We start from the raw sequence: 21354 nt of genomic DNA, 5'->3' as shown, positions 1-21354 counted from the left end.
GGATGGAGCCTGAGCATATTGTTACGCAGGGCACTGGAGTCCGCAGCCGAGGGCCGAACCCTGGAGTCCTTCCTGGTTTTCATTCTCCACCTTCATTCAAGTCTCAAAAGTTTACAGGTCTCCACAGCTCTACAGCCCCCAACCGGCTGCTGCCTGGGTTTTTCAGAAGGTCCCGTGCTGGGGAGCCCTGGGAACTACACTTCCCAGCAGACCCAGCGCCAACTTAGCCGCAGAGAAGATCGAGAGATGCCGCGGGGGCCGCTGGGTGGTGGCAAAACGCTAAGGTTGAGAAGACGATCAACCGAGATCAAGGTCTAGGGAGCCAGGGTGGGCTCTGGAATCCCGGGCAGTGAGACCTGTCCCGGGTCCTAGAGAAGATGGCTGAGGCCAGGCCGCAGGAGCGCAGACTCCCACCTTTAGCCGGTGCCTACCTACCTGCTGCCCCACTGGGGCTCAGATGGGAACAGGTCTATAGAGGCAGGATTCTGCACTTGAGTTCCCCCTTCCCGATTCCACATAAGCCTGGGGCTGTCTCCGCTTCATTGTTTTATTATATACAAACGCTACAGAACTAGGGGAGGGGACACGCGTGCGGTAAGAGGCGCCCAGTGGGAGGAGTTCACAGGGCAGACGCTGCACTGGGCTAAGAGAACAGCACACAGGGCCATATCGATAGGGTAGGCGGGGCGGGAAGAGATTAAAAAATGAGATCCAAGCCAGCCAGATCGCAGGGAGGTGGGGGTGGTGGTGTCCCACCTTCTGATCTCCCCCCAAGGTCACAGTGCATGCAATAAAATATATGTACAGGAGCCGAGTCCTTCCTCTGCAGGGCTCTGCGGGTCCAGAGCTCCCTTCCGGCAGGGAAGGGAAGCCAGTGGCGCCCCCTGGCGGCCAGGCCGGGCTGGAGCCACATGAGGCAAGAGTGGGGGTCAGTCCCAGCCGTTGTCTTTGATCATGTGGTTGAGTTCAATGATGTACTTCCCCTCTTTGTACTTCTGGCTGCTCTCGAAGGCCTGTTCCTAAAAGGAGGGGAGAGCCTGTCATCCCTGGAGCAAGGGCCTTACCAGCAGGCATAGAGGTTGGGGCATGGATATGACTGGCCCTATTTCATAGCTGAGGAAGCGGTCACCCAGAGAAGCCAAGCCATCTGCCCACAGACACAGAGCTGGTACGTGGCAGGGTCGAGTTTCTCACTAGTGGGATAGACAGAACTCCCTGAATAGTGGGCACTTTTTAAAGCGCTAATGTTGGCTCCAACAATGAGGATATGTAAGTGTCTACAAGACCCAGGGGTTACAAACTGGTAGCCTGAGTGCCAGTGTTGGCCTACACGTGTGTTTGTTGGCCAGCAGGGAATTTAATAGAAATAACTGAATTACTAACATAGAGGCAGGCTGTGCTGCCTCCAATCTATGTTGCCCCTTTTTCAGATCCCCAGTATCTGCTTGGCCCTGCAAGCACTTGAGATTTTGACCTCTACACTGGCCACCTCTTTGTTTTACAAAGTTCCAGGGAGGCCAAGCCACCTGCACAGGTACACAAGGCAAATCTGTGGCAGGGCCAGGGGTGAACTCTGGTCAGGGCTGCCTGTCTGCCTCTGCCTGGGGCATCCACATCACCGAGGCCCCACAGCTCCAAGCAGCTGCAGTTTCCCAAGAGCATCTGCTGCTGCTCATCTAATCTGATCTCCATAACAGTCTTGGGTGCCAAGTGGTGGCTTTATCCTCCACTGCCAGGTAAGGAAATGCAACTCGGAGCAGTGAAATCAGACCCTGGACAGCAGCAGTAGTAAGGAGGGCAGTGGAAAAGGAGGCACATGGACCCAAGCTCTGTGCTGCTGTGGGGTCTTGGGCAACCTCTCTGACCCTCTGAATGGTAATAGAAGCTGGGGTCAAGGGTTTGGAGTTAAAAACAAAACGAAGTAGGATTCTGGTCCCTATTATGTTACTTGCTGGATAAGTGACCTTGGGCAAGTTACCTAACATCTCTGGGCTTCCTTCTTTTGTAAAGTGAAGAGAAAGTAGACTCTACCTACAGGATTGTTGTAATTATTGTTGTGATGCACATAACAATAAGCATTTTTGGCAATAAATGGTAATTCTGATTATATCATCCTCTCTAAAAATGGGGTGCTTGTGCCTGTGAGGAGATGGATGGGTTAAGAGAAGAAAAAAAAAAGCTTTTGTCTGATGTCAGAGATGAAAACATGGTCAGGGGATGAAAAGACTGTTTGACTTTTCATCCCCTGACCATGTGTGAGCTGGGCCCATAACACTCTGCAAGATTATCCGATGGCTGCTTGTGATGTGAGGTCATGCCAAAAGCTAGCTTGGGGTCAGAGGTCACTGACTCACATATTTCCAGCCCAAAGTGGTCTTGCAGTTCTCGCAGTGGATATCAGCGACAGCATGAAGGCCTGTCAGCAGCACCCGCTCCTCGGCTGGCCCGCAGCCCACGTTCACCCTGTGGGGACATAGGGGCAGTCCCAGGGAGGGCCCCGCCATCACAAAGCCCAACTCTAGCTTGTAGCCAACTGTGTCTGTCCTTAGCTTCTTGCCTGAACCAGAGGGCTTTGGGAGTCTCAGCATGGTGCCATGGGTCACAGGTCACAACAGAGGTCAGGAAAAGAAAGACAGGAGGCCAAATACTCACACAGAATTGAAGAGGTAGGCACGCCCCTGACTGCCCTGGAAGGACTGAAGGATGGAAGGGAGAGAAGAGGGGGTCAGGGTTATTGGTGGGGAGCTGCCAAGCGGCCCTCAAGCCTCCCATTCCAGCCCCAGCTATGATCCGGTTACCTTGGAGATGAGGTCGTCGTGGTTGGCCAGGTGGGCACGGCAGTGGGCACAGCTATACCTCCGGTGACAATCATCCAAGTAGGCCTGAAACGTCTTGGGTTTTGAAATCCGCACCATGGCGGGGGCCAGGGGCAGTGGCCCCACGCGGGGAGCGGCCCACGGAGAGCAGAGGGAGCCCAGCGCCTGTTGGGGAGGGAGTGAGTGTATGGTCAGACCCCAGCCACACACAAGCAGGCACGCCCAGGGCCACGGGGACTCTCTGTGTCACACTTGGCTGCTGTCTCCTCTCCCCAGAGCCAGCAGCCTCTCCAGGGGCCAGAACTGGCTCAGTTTTGACTCACTGAAGAGGCCTCTAGTTGCATCATTGGGGAAACTGAGGCTAGGAGGAGCCCAAGATGAGTCACCCACCCGCTTTCAGCCTCACCCCAGCTGACCTGGCAACTGAAACTGGAGGAAGGGGCTCTAGAGTGGATGAGCTGTCAGCTCTGTTTAGGGGAGCGGGAAGGGGCTGGGAATGGGATGGTCTTTAGGACCTCAGCTGAACTGCGGGGGGCGGAGCTGGGGGGCGACTGCAAGTCCCACACAGGGAGCTCACCTGGGGGAAAGGTCCCGCACCCGGAGGAGGCTGGGGCCTCCCCGAGGTTGGAGGGTCACCGAGGGGGGTGGAGCTCTTACCTGGGGACGCCGAACCTCGTCTATGCCGAGGGGCTCTTACCTGCATCGCGGAGCCTTACCTGAGACCCGGGGCTCACCTGGGGCGCGGGGTGGGGGGCGGGCGCCGGGGAAGGGGACAGTCCTCGCTGGCGGGGCGGGGCGCGGGGCGACGCGCAGCCCTGAGGATGCGGGCCTCACCTCGCCTGGGCGCGCGGGAGCCCGGTCCGCCGGGGTGGCTGGCCTGGGAGTGGGGGGCCCTGGTGGGCGCCGTCCCCCACCCCGGCCCGGTTCCCAGTCGCCGCGACTTGTTTACACCGAGACCAGCTGCTGCCGCCGCTGCGGCGGGAGGGGGAGGGGGCCAGCCCCTGGGCCCCGCGGCGCCGCGGCCAATCGGCGCGCAGCATGCAAATGAGGGGGCGCGTCACACCGCGGCCAGCGCAGGCCGGGCTACCCTGCCCCCGCTCCGGCTCGGCCGCCCGGAAATGCGGCTGCCGCCCGCAGTCCACTCGCCGCCCAGCGGCCCGGCCCGGCTCGGCCCAGCCGCCCCTCGGGCCTCCCGCGGTTCTTGAAGGGGCACGTGTCTGAGGTACCTGACCTGCGCGGGGTTCGGAGGGGCACGGTGTCTGGATGCACGCCCCCGGGGACAGAATAGTCATAATGGTCTGCGTCGCCCACCGCCCGGCCCACCCTCCATCCCCGCTGCAGCTTCTGCTGCTGTTCGCGTTCTGCCGAGGCTGCCCGCCCGCAGGAGGCGGAGGTGGCTTCTCGCTGTGGTCCAGCCCGCGGTCTGGGCCATTGCACCGGGGACAGCCGCGGAATGCAGGAGCTAAGGGCGTGGTCGGTTAGACCCGGGACAGCGCCTGGGAACCAGCGAGCCCGGCTGAGCATCACCTCCTCCAGGTGGCGGCTCCTCCGATGCCCGTCCTGCAGGCGGAGTTGGGGTCCGCTGTGGGCTCCCCTGCCCGTTCTCACCTGAGTGTTGACACACGTGGGCCATGCTAACCTTGTCGTGTTCCCTGCACGGGGCCCCGGGGCCCGCCCGGGCCTAGAGTCGTCCACAAGCTTGTAAAAGCCGGTTTCGTAAATGAGTGACAGACCTACCGGCTGGAGAGGGCTGGGGAGCTGGGAGCTTCTGGAGCAGGAAGCCTGGGCGTGGAAGCTGGCGTGGGAGGCAGCGGGTGGTGCTGAGGACCCGCAGTCCGCCATGCCCACCTGTGCAGCCAGGTGAGGAGGCTCGGGGGTCAGCCAAGGCCCTCGCTGTGGGCCTGGCGCTCTTAGTGGCCTCAGGAGAATGGACCCATTATCTGTGGCTCTGAAGGGACATTCCTGAGGAGAGTGGAGGCCAGGCTGGCACAGGGTGTGGCATTACTCTGGGTCTGGAATGTGGTTGAACCAGTGGGTCAGGCTAGTTCCGGACCGGACTCCCGCCTTAGGCTGCCATCTTTAGAGTTTTCTAGCATCTCTGACACCCGGACACCCTCTGCCCGCTAAAAAGAATGCAAAAAGGCTTGACTAAAAATAAAATATTTATTGGGAAAGAGAAACATTGTTGAGGGCAAGGGCCTCAGGCTTAGGAGACGGGGGCCGCTGCTCTGTGGTTGTCCAGGTAGCGCCTCAGGGCTGTGGGGTAATCAGTCATGACGCCAGTGGCCCCCAGACTGTAGGCCACTTCAAAATCCGACTCTTCATTAAGGCACCAAAATACCACCTGAGCGGGAGAGAGGCATCGTTTCCAAGCAGCTTGACCTGGGACTCCCCGTTGCACCCAGCTGGCCAGAGCTCTCTGTGGAGGCCTCCCCGCAGCGGCAGGCTGGGGAGCTGATTGTGCAGTTTTCAGAAATTTTTCAACTTGGTTTTGGACACACCCATTATTAAATACCAAACTGCATAAACTTGCAATTCCGTAAACCATATTAAAAACAAAGGCAATAAAATCTGAAAACTCATCACTTCCTCATACTTCCATTTTACTATCCCTATGCCCTGGAGATGATTTATGTCTGTCCAATGTGTCCGGTGGAAATACTCTGCAAGGATGTGCTACCTCGCCTCTCTTCCCAGCTCCGTCCAGTGACTTCATACTGGTAGCCTGAAATCGGCCGAGGCAGTATATACGCCACGGAAAGCCAGTGGTGGACTGTTTGCCAGCGGGCCAGCGCCGCTGGCCTGCCCGCACCTGCCGCTGCTCTCCCTGCCCTGACTCCTGAGTCCTCTCCTGTGGGCACCGACATAGGTGGGACCGGGATCTGTGCCCTGCGCAGGCCAGTGGACCTCTGGGTTTCCTAATGAGACAGCTGAGCGTTCAGGTCCAGCCTCCTAGAGCTGAGGTGAAGCCCCCAGGAGTGGGAGGGCTCATCCTCACTTATCCTCGTCCCATCAGTGGCTGGTCTGTGAGTAAGCTCTCCCATCCATCCCCACTGTTACCCCTGGAGCCCAAATCCTGTCCGTGGCAGCATCAGCCTCCTCATGAGACGGCTTCCACCGTGGCCCCCACAGTCACTTCGCCAAACGGATGACCCTCACTCAACAGATCTCAACTGGATCACGGCTCTTCCCTCAAAAGCTTCCCCTCCCTTTGGGCAGAAGCCCAGGCTCCTTACGGAGGCCCTCGGCTGCCTTCTCCAGCCCCCCTGGTGCTGCCTCCTTTGGGCTGCCGCGGCGGGAGCCCTCTCTGCTTCTCAGACTGCCAGCCTCTAGCTCCTCTGGGCCTCCCCACAGGAGCCTCCCGCCTGAGTGCTCCCCCTTGTCCGCCCCCGGAGCCAGCGCCTCACTTCTCCCAGAGGCCTTCTCTGACCCCACAGGCCACCGCACTTGCCTTTCCTGTCCACGAGCTGCCCCTGTGCTGGTGATGGCCTGCTTCCTTGCGCTCCTCTGCCCCGTAAACTCCCTGCTCAGTACCATAGTGCCCATAGTGCCCGGCATATATGCTCAACCAAGGTTTGCTAATTAAATGACCTGGTCAAAGCTGAAGCTTGGGCGCAGGAGGAGGTGGGCAGGCTCCTGTTTCTCTTCTGTCTTTGCCCAGCCCCTCCTCAGAGGTCAGGACAGTTCAGTACATCACCATAATGGCTAGCATTTATCAGGCCCTTGCTAAGTACCAGTGACATACCCAGAAGAGCTAACTCTGTCATTATCCCCATTTACAGTGAAGAAACCAGGCTCGGAAGGTGACCTGCCCAAGCCGCCAGCCAGCCGGGCGGCAGCAGCAGAGCTGTGGCGGGAACGCTGTGCCAGCCCCGCCGGGAACTGAGGCGGCGAAGCCTCACCTGCACTCCCCGCTGCTCCAGGTGTTGGATCAGACTTTTCCTCATGATGAGCCTGGTGGGGAGGGGGTGGCAAAGGTCAAGATGAGGGGGACTGAGGAGAAGGGCGGAGGCAGGCCTCTTTGGGGACACTCCACCCAGCCGTCTCGCCCACCTCACCATTTAGTAACCGCGGCTGTCAGCTTGTTCAGCCCAGAGCAGGAGAATGGGAAGTAGGTCCTGCGGAGAAGGGGTGTCGTGGTCAGTCCATGGGTCTCCCTGTCACGGGGGTGGATGTGATCCCTGACCAGTGAACCTGCCCCCCGCTAAAAGAACCTTTGCAGCCCTGGCTAGTTTGGCTCAGTGGATAGAGTCTGTGGACTGAAGGGTCCCGGGTTCAATTCCGGTCAAGAGCTCGATCCCCAGTAGGGGGTGTTCAGGAGGCAGCTGATCAGTGATTCTCTCTCATCATCGATGTTTCTCTCTCTCTCTCCCTCTCTGAAATAAATTTTTTCTTTTTTTTTTTTAATATTTTATTGATTTTTTACAGAGAGGAAGGGAGAGAGATAAAGAGTTAGAAACATCGATCAGCTGCCTCCTGCACATCTCCTACTGGGGATATGCCCGCAACCCAGGCACATGCCCTTGACCGGAATCGAACCCGGGACCCTTCAGTCCGCAGGCCGACGCTCTATCCACTGAGCCAAACCGGTTTCGGCTCTGAAATAAATTTTAAAAAAATTTTAAAAAAGAACGTTTGCAGTTGCCCGGGCAAAGAATTCACCCTTTGTTCAGTGAGATCCTACTCCTGTATCCTTGACTCCATGCTTTGAGGGTGTGCCCACCCCTCACTGTTTCTCAGAAGCGGAAACTCAGTCTTGGAGAGTTTGATTAACTTGCCCGAGGTCACGTGCAAGTCTGTGGTGGGGCCAGGGCGGAAACCTAGCTAGATTCCCAAGCTGGACACAGTCTGGAGGTCCTCCCGGTTGGGCCTGACCAGCTTCTGAGAACAGTCAGCGTTTAATGGGTCGGCTACTTGCCCCTGCTTGCCCCACTCCAGGGGAGACTTCAGAGCCCCTCCACAGTGTCCCAGGGCAGGCTTGGGAGTCAGGCCCAGGGCAAGCCAGGCCCCGGACTTCTAGCCGTATCACCTCCAGCAAGTTACAGAAGCTCTGAGCCTCCGATTCTCCATGTTCTGTGGGCCACGATTCCTATAACTCCTGGGGGTGCTGCCAAGTAAAGCTCAACTGACGAAAGGATGTGGAAACACTAAATCCTGCATAAACATTCTATACACAGAGTTCTGTAGAATAATGATGTCTTTGTTGCAAAGGGTTGTGGGGGCTGGCTGGGCCTTCTCATGACCGCAGAAAGCGCTGGGCCACCACAGCCGATTCTCTGAGCAGGTGGGGGGGAGGGGGCGGCCGAGAGCTGGCGACGTATCCACATTCCTCATACTTTACCCAGATGTTACTTTGTTAATCCTTGTTTCCCCGCAGGAAAACACTGGCTTTTCCTTTGGGGCATCAGAGTGATGCTACAATTAACATGCGTCTCCCTGTACGCTGAGGGCCTTGCCCCACCCACACTGGTCTTTATTACTAGTGTTCCTGCACCTGGAAGAGTCGGCAGTCAATAAATACTAGGTGGCCGAAACCGGTTTGGCTCAGTGGATAGAGCGTCGGCCTGCAGACTGAAAGGTCCCAGGTTCGATTCCGGTCAAGGGCATGTGCCTGGGTTGCGGGCACGTCCCCAGTAGGAGATGTGCAGGGGGCGGCTGATCGATGTTTCTCTCATCGATGTTTCTAACTCTCTCTATCTCTCTCCCATCCTCTCTGTAAAAAATCAATAAAATATATTTAAAAATAAAAATAAAAAATAAATAAATACTAGGTGGATGAATGGATGAGTAAATGAACCTTTTGTTCCAAAACTCTATCCACACCTACATACCAGTACATTTGCACTGAGTTTCAGAGGGTTCATGGTCCTCTTAGTATCCATGAATGCTGGGTGAGAGCCCCTGCCTTCACAGTGCTGTGGGGTTATCCTGAACGTGGCTGGGGACCCTACAAAATGGGGCTTGAGATGGGGGGGTGGGGTTTCTAAGGACAGAAGCGGCTGGAAGCCTGGGGGAGGGTGGAGAAGGGCGATGGGGAGCTGTAGGTACCTATTGATGATGGTGGGCAGGAAGCACAACAGGAACCTCTCAGGGATAGGGACGAAGGGCAGCAGCCCCAGGTAATAGAGCAGCAACAGCCGGATGACTCGGCATCTGGAGAAGGAGAGCGGCATCTCGGGGTTCTGGGAGGCAATGGGGGGGTGAGAGGAGTCAGTCTGCTGCTGGGGGAGCAGAGAGGCTTGGGCTGCAGGGGAAACAGCTTTGGGTCATTCAGGAAACCCTACTATCTGCAGGATCAAAGCCACATCTTGGCCCCGCTCTCAAGGTCTGAATGCACCCTCCCTGTTCCCAGCAGCATGACTTGACTCGGCTCACATACTTCCGCCACCACCTCACCTCTCCAGATCCCCCAGAACCCCCGGGCCCCGCCAGCCTAGGCCCCCAGGTTGGGCAGGGCTCCAGCGCCTGGGAGGAGGGGCTGCAGGAGCAGGGAGGGAAGGGGCCTCACAGCAGCCTTGCACGTCTTCATGATTGAGCTCTTCTCCGAGGCCCAGATGGTGATTTCGTTGCGGTCAAAGTGCCTCACCAGGCTGGCTATCTGGAGGGAGGAGGAAGGAGATGAAAGGGAGTCGGGCCTCTCCCCAGGCCGGCCCGGCCCTCCCCACCGTGCCCACGGCACTACCTTGTGAATGAGCTTCTCGTTTTCCTCTTTGACCTCCACACTCATGGGCATGCGAGGGAACCTCTGGAAAACATCCTCCAGGCGCACCATGTGCCTGTCTGACCCACGTGCAAAGTGGCCTGGGGGGTTATGGGCAGAGAGCAGAGGAGGGCGGGCGGTGGGAGTGGGAACCCAGGGGAAGAGGGGCAAGTTCCGGAGCAGAAGAGAGGGCAGAGGTGGAGGCCATGGCCCCTCAGCTGGCCCAGCCCAGGGCTCACCCCCATGCTCTTACCTGGTGAGAAGTAAACCTCCAGCTCCTCCTTGTAGAGGGGCAGCTCCTGGGGAGGCAGGGGCATGTCACCAGGAGGCTCAGTGGGGGCTCTCTGGGTCTGGGGGGGCTAGGGCAAGGCCCACCTCAAAGTCCAGGCTGCCCACATCCTTGTTCACGCCTGACTGGCGGGACAGGTTCTCGTCGTGGGAAACCACCACCACACCGTCCCGGGTCAGCTGACAGTCCAGCTCCAGGAGGTCTGCGCGCTGGGCCATGGCGCTAAGGGAGCGAAAGTCAGTGGGCCGTGGGGCACAGGGTGGTGGGGAGGTTCAGGGTAGCGGGGGGCAATTTAAAGCGGGATATGCAGCCGGCGCGATGCCTCCCGGGGCTCCAGTCACCCAGACTAGGAAGTGCATGGCACCCCTTGGCTTCATGCCGCGCGCAGCTGGCATGACCTCACAGCTCGGCTGGGCGGGCGCACTCACTTCTCCATGGCCTCCATGGTGTTCTCCAGCCTCTCTCCAGACCCTGTGTGGGGCAGCGCGGTGGGTCCCTGGGGCTGGGCCCTTCCTCCCCCCGGCCCCTGCCTCATCACCCCGTCAGCCCAGGTGGGCAGCCTCCTTTCCTCCTTCCACATCCTGCCCTGTCACCTGCTCTCCTCCTGCCTCGGTCTGCCATCTTTCTAACATCTGGCCCCTTAGACCTACCCCTCTCTGCTGTCCACCCTGGCATGTGTCTTGCTCTCCCTATTCCACCCTCAGTAGCCTACAACCCCCACCCCCCAGCTCACCTCCCCGGTGGGCCCCCAGGCGGGGCCGGAAGGCCGGAACCCTAGGTGTGTGCAGCAGGCGAGGCCGGCGCAGGAAGAAGATGGAGAGCACGGCATAGCTGCCCAGGGCGGGCAGGGCATAGTACAGCACAGAGCTCATGGCCGCTGCCTCCCGGGCTCCGGCTGCCGCCAGCTCAGCTGTCGCCGGTGAACTGTGTTGCCTTGCCGATTGCCTGGCTGATGTAGGCTGATTCCACCACTGGTCACCACCACGCCCCTGGGACCTGCTCAGCCTGCTGCTGGCCCAGCGCCAGGCTGCAGGGCTCAGCTGGGGATGGAGTACAGGCGGGAGGCAAGGCCAAGCAGCTCTGGCCCTCACACCGCAGACCCTCCGCAGACGGCAGCGCCCCTCTCTGCTTGACAACACTGGGGGAGTCAGGTTCCCCCGCACGTCTGCTATAACCTCCCCCTTGACCGCTTGTGCATGTGGCCAGGGGCTACCATCCCCTCCATTCTAGAAAATCCAGGGGTGTGTAGGTGCCGGCATCACCCCCGAATCACCCCAGCCAGTTAGGAAGACATCAGAGAGGGGAGAGGACAGTGACAGAGAGGAAAAGTGACCCCACTCTGTCCAGGAGGTGGAGCTTCTCACACTCCCGTCTTCAACCCTGGCCAGCGGGGGAGCCAGAGGTGCCAGGGCCGGTAAAGCCACAGCTGGAGGCCGCTGGGCTGGAGGTCAGTCTTAGAGCAGCCATGGCGAGGGGCACGGCATCGGCAAACACAGACAGAGCCAAGGGCCATCATATACACATCTCTATATTTATATATTAGATACAGGCACAGGTGGGCAGGGGCCCCGGGCTCTCCACGCCCCCACCTCCACTTCTGCTCACCCACACACAGAAGCAGCAGGAGTTAGATGTGGCAGCTTAGGGGGAGGGGGCTTAGGCAGGGCCCAGCTCCTCAAGGATACTAGCCCTTGAGCCTTAGGAATGTTCCTTGAGGGGAAATGGGTGGGGTTTGAATGAGGTGAGTGGGGCACGGCTGGCCCTGAGTCCCAACTCAGTGTGCCCTAGCCCCGGCCGTCCCTCAAGAGGTCACAGGGCAGCCAGGGCCCTTCGATTCCAGAACCACCAGAGACTGGGACAGCTGGGGGAGAGGAAGGCAGAGCAGCTGAGGGGAATCTGCTTTGGGGCCACCTGAGCCACAGGTCCTAGGAGGGGGGAGGGAGGGGGCCTGGGCCTGCCTGAAGCCGGAGGCCCGAGCAAAGCGAGGGAAGATGGCCAGGCCTGCCCTGTCCCCGACCTGGGCTGCCGGGGTCCGGGCTGGGCACAGTGTCCATTTTCTAACAGTCCAGCAGGGGAGGGGCAGACAGGAGGCAGGGCCTAAACAAAAAGGCAGGCAGGAAAGGAACCATTAGCACCAGGAGAGCACCTGCCGGAGCTCTGACCTCAACCCTTTTTGTTTCATCCCTACAGTTGAGTGAGATGTGCCTGTTTCCTCATAATGGGGACAACCTTAGTACCTGTCTCACGGCACTGCTGCAAGGGTGAAATGAGCTCATACACAGAAACATCTAGAACAATGCCTAGTGCTCTGTGTTTGCTCTCATTATCAGGACTGTCCCCAGGAAATGGAGCTGCAGAAGGGAAGTGTCTTGCACAATATCACACAGCTTTTACTACGTGTCAGACCTGGGGTTTGAGCACAGGTGTGTCTGCCCGCCCTCTATCAGGCTCCAGCTGGCAGAAAGACCGGAGGTGAGGGAGGGAAGAGGGGTGTGGGTCAGAGTCCCCCAAAGGTGTGTGAACTGCTGACCGGGGCACCAGGTGTGAGAAAGGGTGGTATCTGGGTCAGGCTGAGAGCTGCTAGCTCCTCCCAAAGCAATTGCGGCCCCACCTGCCATACTGGGAGGGGCAAAACCTGGCTCCGGTCCTCAGATGGGTGAGAGGGGCCCGCAGTGACCTCTCGGGCTGGGGGCAGCAGGGTGTTGACAGATGGGAGCCATTTGGGGCTGGGGGAAGGAGGGACATGACGACTGGCAGGCCACAGGTCTATGGTGTGGGCAGTCTCTGGCCCTTCTGTTGCGACCACAGACATGGATCATGGGCATGAGCTTTGACTGTACAGGATGTTTGGTACCCTGGTCTCAGAGTGAATCAGCGCGTGGGCGGTGGGGCGCACTCACCCAGCCCCGGGGAGCGGAGGCATCTGTTCAGGTTAGGTGGCCTCCAGCACCCCAGGCTGGAAGCGGGCTGTCTCCTGGAATATGAGCTCCTTCAGCCGCTCCTTGGGCAGATCATCCAGCTCCATGTCAAAGGTGAAAGGTTCCTCGGCCACTGGCTAGGGTGGCAAAGATGTGAGGCTCAGGCCAGACCCTGAGGGAGGCCTACCCACCCACTGACCCGCCAGGCTGCTCCTGGTGGCTGACCCACCTCATCCGTTGGGTCGTAGTACTGCTCCAGGTAGGGGTGAGCCAGGGCTTCTTCTACTGTGATCCGTTTATTAGGGTTAAAGGTCAACATCCGGTCCAGCAGGTCAAGGGCTAAGGAAGGGCAGGAATCAGGGGTCAAAGCGAAGGCTCGGGAAGTTCCCAGAAGTACTGTTTTGCTTCTCTGTGCCCAGGGGGCCTGTCTACTCAGGCAGCTGCTGGGCTTGCACCCAGCCTTCATCCCCCGTCAGCCCCCGTGTCGCTCTTACCTTTGGAGTCTGACTTGGGGAAGAGCTTGGCCCAGGCCACCTTGGTCTTGGAAGGCAGAGACTGCAGGTAGTTCCGGGCCTTCATGTTGATGATACAATTCAGGTCCTCTTGGGATGGGGAACCCAGGATGCCTATGGGTAGGGCAGGTGACTTGGTGAGAGATCCTCTCTCCCTTCTGGGAACAGAAGGAGCCAAGAACAGGAGCTCCCACAACCCATCCCATGCCCTGACAGTTATCTCCAGCCAATACTATGATGATGAAGCCAGGGGTCTGGACGCGGGCAGCCCTCAGTTCAGAGCTCAGCTCCAGCACTTCCTAAGTGTGGGCTGCAGCCTTGCTTTTCCCATGTGCCAGCGGAGAGCATCTATATCACTGAAATACTGTGAGGTGCTGCAGGGGCTCCAAATGTGGTGGGACTCCTGATCCGACTCCCACAGACTCACCGACCCTGACCCCAAAGAAATCTCACTTCCAACAGACTAATCTCCCCCGCAGCTGGCCAGGCCCCCTCACCCAGAATGTGGTTGAGCTGGTCCAGGTAGTGCTTGCCAGGGAAGATGGGCCGGTTGGAGAGCATTTCAGCCAGAATGCAGCCCACAGACCAGATATCGATGGACTTGGTGTAGCCCTTGGGGGGGGGGGGGGGAGAGAAAGTGGTGGGTCCCGGGGCCAGCCTCAACGGGTCCCTGTTTTCTGGGCCAAGCCACCACCCCAACCGAGATTCAATGCTGCAGGAGGCAGAGAGCAGAGCCTGGGAAGAGCTAGTGCTTAGCTTCTTTCCAGACCCCAAGGACCAGAGTAATGTGACCCCGCCCAGGGGGTCCCTGCCTGGCTCCAGGGCTTCCCGGGACCTGGCCCCTTCCCTTTGGGGGTGGGTGGCCCCCTACCTTGGAGTTCAGCATGATCTCTGGGGCCCGGTACCAGCGCGTGGCCACGTATTCTGTCAGGAAGCCAGTGTGGTCATGCTCGGGGTCGGCGATCCGGGCCAGGCCAAAATCGCAGATCTGGAATCCAACCGGGGCTGCTAAGCTTGGCGCTCAAGGCCTCCCCGCCCAAGCACTCATTTCGCCATGCCCCTGCCCATGCGTTCCCCTGGCTGGCAGTGCCCTCCTACTCCGGGGGCTAGGAGTCAAATGGAAGCCCCAGACCCCGGCGGGAGAAGGGAACAGGCACCCAGTCCCAACCTTAAGGTCGCAGGTGGTGTTGATGAGCAGGTTGGAGGGCTTTAAATCCCGGTGAAGCACGTTAGCTGAGTGGATATACTTGAGGCCCCGCAGGATCTGGTAGAGGAAGTAGCAGACGTGGTCGTTGCTCAGCTGCTGGCTTTTGAGCAACTTGTACAGGTCTGTCTCCATCAGGTCCTGCACAATGTAGCTGAGGATGTGTATCGGAGACCCCACAGGTGGGGGCAGCGGGAGGCACTTGGTTAAGAAGAACAGGCTCTGGTGACCAGGCTTTGCATGCCCTCCAGCTGGCGCCCCTCAGACTCAACAGATCTGCCAACCCCTAGTCAAGCTGGGCAAGGCCCAGGCTCTCAGCCTCTGCTGCATCTCAGCTGGTGACCTGAGCAAAAGCACTTCAGTTCTGCAGGGCAGGAGAACTCCAGCGAAGAGCAGCAGCTCTGGGGTTAACCTGCTGGTGTCTGAAATCCCCACCCCCTGCTCATTGGTTTTATCACCTCACCCTGTCTGCACCTCTATTTCCTCGTCTGAAAAGTAGGAAAAAGAATGGTTCTTTCGAGAGTGGTTGTGACGATGAGATGAGATGACCCATGTAAAGAAGCCAGCCCAGTGCCTGGCACGCTGTAAGTGTTCAGCAACATGAACTCGTGTTGCTATTATAAATGCCTGAGCCACATGAGAGGGTTAAATGAGATAATGTATGCATACCATCTGGCATGCAATAAATGTTTGCTTAAAAATAAATGCCTACCTTATGGGAATGGTTTGTGCAAGACAAATGAGGAGGCACTCCCAACAGCACGCTCCTGTTCAAAGAGTGTTTGGCCGTGCATCAGGAGAGAGAGGAGTAAATGTCCTCAGATAATTTAAGATGACACTTGCATGCATGCATACATACATACACATGTCTCTTGGCTTGTCTCTACAAGAATAAGGGCTGTCTTCTAGAATCAGCCCCACAGGGCCTTCTGAGAACATGCGGGCCAACCCTGTTTTATAGATGAAGATGTTGAAGGTCACAGGGCAAGCTGGGAGTGAGCGTGGAGGTTTCCTGCCCGCAGTTTGTGGTGGGGGCCTGCAGACGCTGCGGTGCCAATCCCCATGCTTGGGTGGAGAACTGGGACTGACTGGGGGTGGGTGGAGTGGGCGAGAGGTGACGGTATTAGACGCTGCTAACAACAGAGGCAGGCAGGAAGTGGACAGCAAACTAGGAAAGTGATATGGGGGGAGGGCAACAAAGGCCAGGCTGTCCCTCCCTGGGCAAGGTGCAAGGCCACAGGTGACTGGGTGGGGCTCCCAGCAGGAAATCCTGGAGAAAGGACAGGGTTTCTTTTGGGGGAGGGGCAGAGGCAGCAACTGAAGGCTTTCTGAGCCTCAATCTCCTCATCTACGAAAGGGAGCCGAGACCTGTCTCATCGGGCAGGTGGGAGGCAGAATTCGAAATGTGAAAGCCCTGGGCAGGCACAGCGCCTGACGCATAGTAGGCCCGCAGAAAGGGACAGCTTTCTTCTTGCCTCCCAGGCTGAGGACCCAGAGGGGGAAGAACCGTCTGTTAAACAAGAACTGGCTGTGGGCAGAGGCTGGGTCCTGTCACAATATTGGACAAATCAGGAGACAAAGCCCCATAGAGGCCATCTTGCCCAGACCCCACAGAGGCACAGCAGAGAGAGCAGCCGTGCCCCAGGCCACACTGCCTGGCTGCAGCAGGCAGGATTCGCCCGAGGCTGCCCAGCCCTCTGACCTCCTGTGGCCTCTTTTCCCCTAGGTTTCTCTCACTGGGCTAGTTCTGGAGGGTGACAGGGCAGAAGGAAACAGAAAGAAACCCAATGTTCTCCCAGCCCAGCTCTGAGGCCGCCTGGGCAGCCAGCTGGCCAAGGTGAAGGATACACGTCCCTCATGGCATCCAGGGTAGGTGCCCGAAGAATGTCGCGGATGCTGATGACATTCTCGTGGCGGAAGCGCAGCAAGATCTGGATTTCCCGCAGCGTGCGCTGGCAGTAGGTCTGGTGCTCGAAGGGGCTGATTTTCTTGATGGCCACGCGGGTCTTGCGGACGTGGTCGTAAGCTGAGCTGAGAGGGCCAGAGAGGTGGTGTTGGTGTGGTCCTACAGAGGGGGAGGCCAGGCCGGCTGGCCCCACCCAGGCCGTGGCCGGGAAGGGAGGGAGCCGGAGAGGGCTCTGGCCAAGTCGTAAACAATGCTGGTTCCTTCCTGCTGCGAAGGCCTGCGCTCTCCAGGGAGAAAGCTGGGGACCAGCCAGGCAGCCCTTCGGTGACTTCACAAAGAGAGGAAGAGCGGCCGCTCAGACTTCCCCTCTCTGCAGCCCGCTCGCTTCCAGCGGCCCTGCCCCGCCCCGTGATGGGCTCCCGCAGCCCGGACAGGTCGGGGGCTGGCAGACGAGTGCAGGGCACACAGTGAGGCAAATACCGGGGAAGGAGGGAGTCACGGGGGCTGGAGGGAGGGATGAGGCAGGCAGGGCTGTCAGGGCAGCAGAGCTGTTGCCCATGAACAAAGCCCAGGGCACACCGTGGGGAGGGGAGAACGCACAGCGCCCCCCCCCCCGAAGTTGCGGGAGGCGCTCCCGGCCCGGCCCAGCCCAGCCCAGCCCAGCACTGCCCAGCCCCGTGCGCTGCTCGGCTCTCCCGAACCCCTCGCCGGCCTCCCCGGGGGCACCCCAGGCATGCCCCCCAGAGGAGGGTCCTCACTCCCTCTCCACGAAGGGCAGCACCGTCCCAGACCCCATTCTCCCCACCGCACCCCCGTGCACAGGGCCCCGGGCGCCGCAGCTCCCCCACACCCAGATCGCCTCCCTTCACCGCGGAGAGGTCGGTTCAGGCTCCAGCCCCTCCTGGGCGCACGCAGAGGTCCTCTCCCCGGGCGCTCCCAGCCCGGCCGACCCCCGCCCCTCGGGGCGCTCGGACCTCCAGGCGCGGAGAGCACCCGGCACCCGGGCCCTCCCGGCCCGCAGCCCCCGCCCCGCCGCTGCCCCGCCAGGCGCCCCTGCCCGACGCCCCTCACCTGACCATGCCGTACGCGCCCTCGCCGATGTACTGCAGCTGCGAGTAGCGCGGGCCCACGTCGAACGGCTGCCCCTTCACCACCTCCACGTCCCCCGCGACCCCCGGGCCGACCCCCTCGGCTCCCCGGGGCTCCCCGCCCCCGCCCCCCTGAGCCGCCGCCGCCGCCATCTCCACTCCTCCTCCCGCCGCCCGCCTCTCCCCGCGCCCCGCCCGCCTCTCCCCGCGCCCCGCCCGCCTCTCCCCGCGCCCCGCCCGCCTCTCCCCGCGCCCCGCCCGCCTCTCCCCGCGCCCCGCCCGGGCCCCGCCCCTTCCCGCCGCCTTGTCACCCGCGGAGCCGCGCGCAGGCCGGTCCCCGCGCGTCCCCGACCCGCGCGGCCCCGCGGCCGTCACGTGGCCCCGCGGGCGCGCGCGGCGTTCCCACGGCTGGTGCCCGGCCTCCCGCGCCGCGGTCGCGGTCCCGGCTGCGGGGCTCCCAGCGCTCCCGCCTCCCGCCTCCCGCCTCCCGCAGGACGGCCCGCCCCGCCCGCCTTTCGCGCACCCAGCGGGGCGGCCGGGAGGCTGCCCGCGGCGGGGACTGGGTTTGCTGGAAACACACCCGGAGGCTTTTCTCAAAAACAGCAAAATAGGCAACATTGCTGTTGTCCCTGGAGTTTGCAAAACTGAAATCCTGTCAAGATGGCTTTTGATTGAATGTATCGGGGCGCCATTGGTTAAAATCATATAGACCATTCTATAATATACATCAGCTGTAGATAGTGCTGTGTGTTCACACCCCAAGGCTCCTTCCATCACCTTTTACCCCCAATCCTCTCTTCTACCCCATACCCTCTTCTGCCTCCCGCAGCCTCCGTAAGACCGTCATCTTTTGATTCTATGCTAGACTTTATAGTTTGCACACGTATTTGATCGCTTCAGTTTCTTCGGACAACTCCACAATCTGGGGGTCACCTTATGGTTTGAGCTGGACGAGTGGGGCCATGCCTGTCTTGTTCCCCGGTTTTGCAGATGGGGGACCTGGGAGTTGGGGAGCTGAGGCTCAACAGGATATCTTCTGGCACAGAGGCAGGCAGGGCTCTTTTTAATTCCATTCTGTCTCCCAGAGTCACAGACTGTCAACAGTGAAGACCCTTCACTTCGCAGGGAAGACGGGAGCTGGTGTGCTCGCTTTGGCAGCACATATACTAAAATTGGAACGATACAGAGAAAATTAGCATGGCCCCTGCACAAGGATGACATGCAAATTTGGGAAGTGTTCCATATTAAAAGAAAAAAAAGAGAAAAAAAAAGATGGGAGCTGGAAGCTTCAGAAAAACACATTTGCTGGCCTTCAGTCAGTAATCGCTTTGTTTCTTTCTTCCGAAAAAGCTGGGAGGAGGCCCTTATACGTATTATAGATCAAGAGACAAAGTGGGCCAGTAACTATGATTCTGAAATTGCCCATAATTGGGTCTGTGACCGGGCACTCCAGTTCAGATTAATGAGACCAAGTTGCTGGCTCCCAATAGCCCACAAGTCAGGGAAGGTTCAACAGGTGCTAATGAGATCAGTGCTTCAAAAAGTTATTCATTTGATAAGCTGTTGAACGGCGCTGTGTGCAGAGCTCCGAGCTGGGTGCTCTGGCTGATGGAAGGTTACGGTGCAGTGTTAATTCGCGGTTAAGAGCCAGAGCTCTCTGGAGCCGGATTGCGCAGGTTAGAACCCCACCTTTGCCATTTACTCACTGTGTTACCCTGGGTGGATTATCCACTGGCCTCTCTACTCGTGGAGTTTACCTCTAATTATTGAAAAGATGCACCTACATAAATCGATTTAATACAAGATACATGGATGTGGTATAGGTGTGTGAGCCGGGGCTGGGTGAGGTCACTCTAGAGAAGGGAGGAGGGAGTGAGGGAGGAGGTGGCACTGGGGCCATTGAAGAAGAAGTCGGGTTTCGGAAGGTCGGGGCAGAGGAAAGGCATCAAGAAGAAGGAGCCGCGTGAGTCGAGGCCTAGAGGCAGGGGCACGATTGTCCGGTGTGGTGCAGTGGGAGGGATTAAGGGGAGTTCAGGCGGGCAGGTGGGTTGAGGCCAGATTGAGGAAGGCCTTGGATTCGGGCCAGTTTAGATGTTACTCAGGAAGCAGGAAAAGCCTTCGGGGGACTTTTGCTCGACCATTTTGCAACGTCAGGAGAATACAGTGACTCAGAGAAACGCCGTGGATTTCAGCATGGAGCCATGTTTCCTGAATGGGAGTGAGTGTCCTGCCTCGGGCAAAGCTGGTCTATCCGGAGGGGTGCCTGCCACCTCATGCTGTGTCTTACTCTCCCTCAAAGGCGTGTGACTGAGACTCCCCTCTCGTGGCCGAGGCTGGTACTTCCTTGGAGACTGGAGTGGGATTTCTCTATTTATAGATTCATATTCAACTTATAAATATAGACTGAACATCTATTCTGTGCTAGGCGCTGTCATGTACTTTATCTCCTACCGTTCTCACAGCAACCACATGAAGTGGATAGTATGAACATTTAACGGGGAAAAGCAGAGCGTACTGAGCTATGGAGTTGGAAGAACCTGAAAGAATCATTTTCTCTGTCACGTGGTTCATCCTCTCACAGCTCACTGCACTGCTTGAGTTTTTCGAACAGCTGCCACTTGGCTTACCTCTGTCCTCTTAGATCGACCTGGACTAAGTATTAGATCAGTTCTTATCTGTTTGTGATGTCAAGGTCACAGGGGGAGGCCAGTGGGTAACTTGCCCAGGGTAACACCCATTCCCATTTCGTCAGCACCAACTGAGAAAGCAGCAACTGTGCAGGAATAGGGGTCAGAACACATTTAACAATTTCTTAAGTTTTAATTACCGACCATTTTTTTCAACCCCAAACCCTCTGTTACAGAAGTACCTTGAGACACTTCTTCCTATACTAGAGATTAGCTGTGACCAGACATGTCCCCTCTGGCAAAGGCTTTCTTCAGCTGCTACCTTCTCTGAAATCTCTGTGGTTAGCTCTGCCTGCCGCCCCGGGGCCCCTTCCCTGGGCTGTCCTCACCAGCCTTTTTTCTCCTGTGGATGAAAAGGGACCACATACTGAACCTGACAAGCTCAGGGAAGGCCTGCGTGTGGGTCTTGCAAACTCGGAGACCTAAAGTAACCACAAAGGATGGTCTGAAATGAAAACTCTTTAACTAAAAGCTGTTTATGGCAGGTAGTCATGTCCTAGGCTAGACTCTACCCCTGCAAAGGTCATCTTCACCTTAACTAAGCCTGTCTATTGTCTTTTGCATCTACAATAACATTCCTCTGGAATGTCTAGACCCCTTTTTCTAGACTCCTCAGGGCACAACCAGTGCACCAAGGCAGAGAGCTCTCACTGTTATTGTTGCCGTGTTAGTTATTGACTGTTAACTATCCTGTACCCACCCATGTAAAAGAAATATGTGCCTATCATTTTACTTTTTATACAGTCCCAGAGGTTCCCCCTCCTCGATTTCTCCCACCTCCCTAACCTATCACTAATGGATTTCATGTTCCACATACGTCTCTTCTGATTGTAATCTCTCTCTATAAAAGCCTAAGTGACCATTACAACCGGAAGACCAGAACGACCGGTCGACCGGTCACTATGACGTGCACTGACCACCAGGAGGCAGACACTCAACGCAGGAGCTGCCCCCTGGTGGTCAGTGCGCTCCCGCAGCAGGAACGCCACTCAGCCAGAAGCCAGCTCCCGGTTGGCAGCTGTGGGAGCCGTGCCCGCCCCGCCTGGGGCTCCTCCCTGGCCGCCTGCCCCTTCGGCACTGCTACATCCCTGGCGGGGGGAGGGGGGGGATGCCCCCCGAGGGGTCCCAGATTGTGAGAGGGCGCAGGCCAGGCTGAGGGACCCCACCTGTGCATGAATCTGTGCACCGGGCCTCTAGTGTATAAATTAAGGTGCAAAACTACCATTATCTCAGT

General features: G+C 58.5%; 3 protein-coding genes across 5 annotated transcripts; all 3 read right to left on the bottom strand.

The window, feature by feature from the left end:
- Positions 1-533: 533 nt before the first annotated feature.
- Positions 534-3795, bottom strand: YPEL3 (yippee like 3). Of its 2 annotated transcripts, none has more exons than XM_081089886.1 (5): positions 3651-3795; positions 2799-2981; positions 2653-2696; positions 2355-2463; positions 534-1019 (listed from the first exon to the last, which is right to left on the bottom strand). In XM_081089886.1, exons 2-5 carry the CDS (start codon positions 2913-2915, stop codon positions 930-932), a joined length of 360 nt encoding a protein of 119 aa, XP_080946012.1. In that variant the 5' UTR covers positions 2916-2981; positions 3651-3795; the 3' UTR covers positions 534-929. The 2 variants fall into 2 exon arrangements, with proteins under 2 accessions (XP_080946012.1, XP_080946013.1); XM_081089887.1 differs by having other exon boundaries at positions 3551-3787.
- Positions 3796-4966: 1171 nt separating this feature from the next.
- On the bottom strand, positions 4967-11343 carry GDPD3 (glycerophosphodiester phosphodiesterase domain containing 3). Of its 2 annotated transcripts, XM_081089869.1 has the most exons (10): positions 10539-11341; positions 10234-10276; positions 9892-10027; positions 9770-9815; positions 9499-9617; positions 9325-9414; positions 8865-8998; positions 6875-6934; positions 6719-6770; positions 4967-5160 (listed from the first exon to the last, which is right to left on the bottom strand). In XM_081089869.1, exons 1-10 carry the CDS (start codon positions 10675-10677, stop codon positions 5023-5025), a joined length of 957 nt encoding a protein of 318 aa, XP_080945995.1. In that variant the 5' UTR covers positions 10678-11341; the 3' UTR covers positions 4967-5022. The 2 variants fall into 2 exon arrangements, with proteins under 2 accessions (XP_080945995.1, XP_080945996.1); XM_081089870.1 differs by lacking the exon at positions 10234-10276 and having other exon boundaries at positions 10539-11343.
- On the bottom strand, positions 11316-17586 carry MAPK3 (mitogen-activated protein kinase 3; the record flags this gene model as incomplete). The annotated part of the gene is made up of 9 exons (XM_081089868.1): positions 11316-11902; positions 12706-12860; positions 12953-13062; positions 13218-13349; positions 13733-13847; positions 14107-14223; positions 14404-14593; positions 16288-16470; positions 17417-17586. 8 exons carry the CDS (start codon positions 17584-17586, stop codon positions 12738-12740), a joined length of 1140 nt encoding a protein of 379 aa, XP_080945994.1. The 3' UTR covers positions 11316-11902; positions 12706-12737.
- Between the last annotated feature and the right edge of the window lie 3768 nt (positions 17587-21354).

This window comes from Myotis nattereri (assembly GCF_964212035.1).
Source record: "Myotis nattereri genome assembly, chromosome: 4".
Classification (NCBI taxonomy): Eukaryota; Metazoa; Chordata; class Mammalia; order Chiroptera; family Vespertilionidae; genus Myotis; species Myotis nattereri.
The sequence above is the reverse complement of the archived record's forward strand: the minus strand, read 5'-3'. Positions and strand labels throughout refer to the sequence as shown.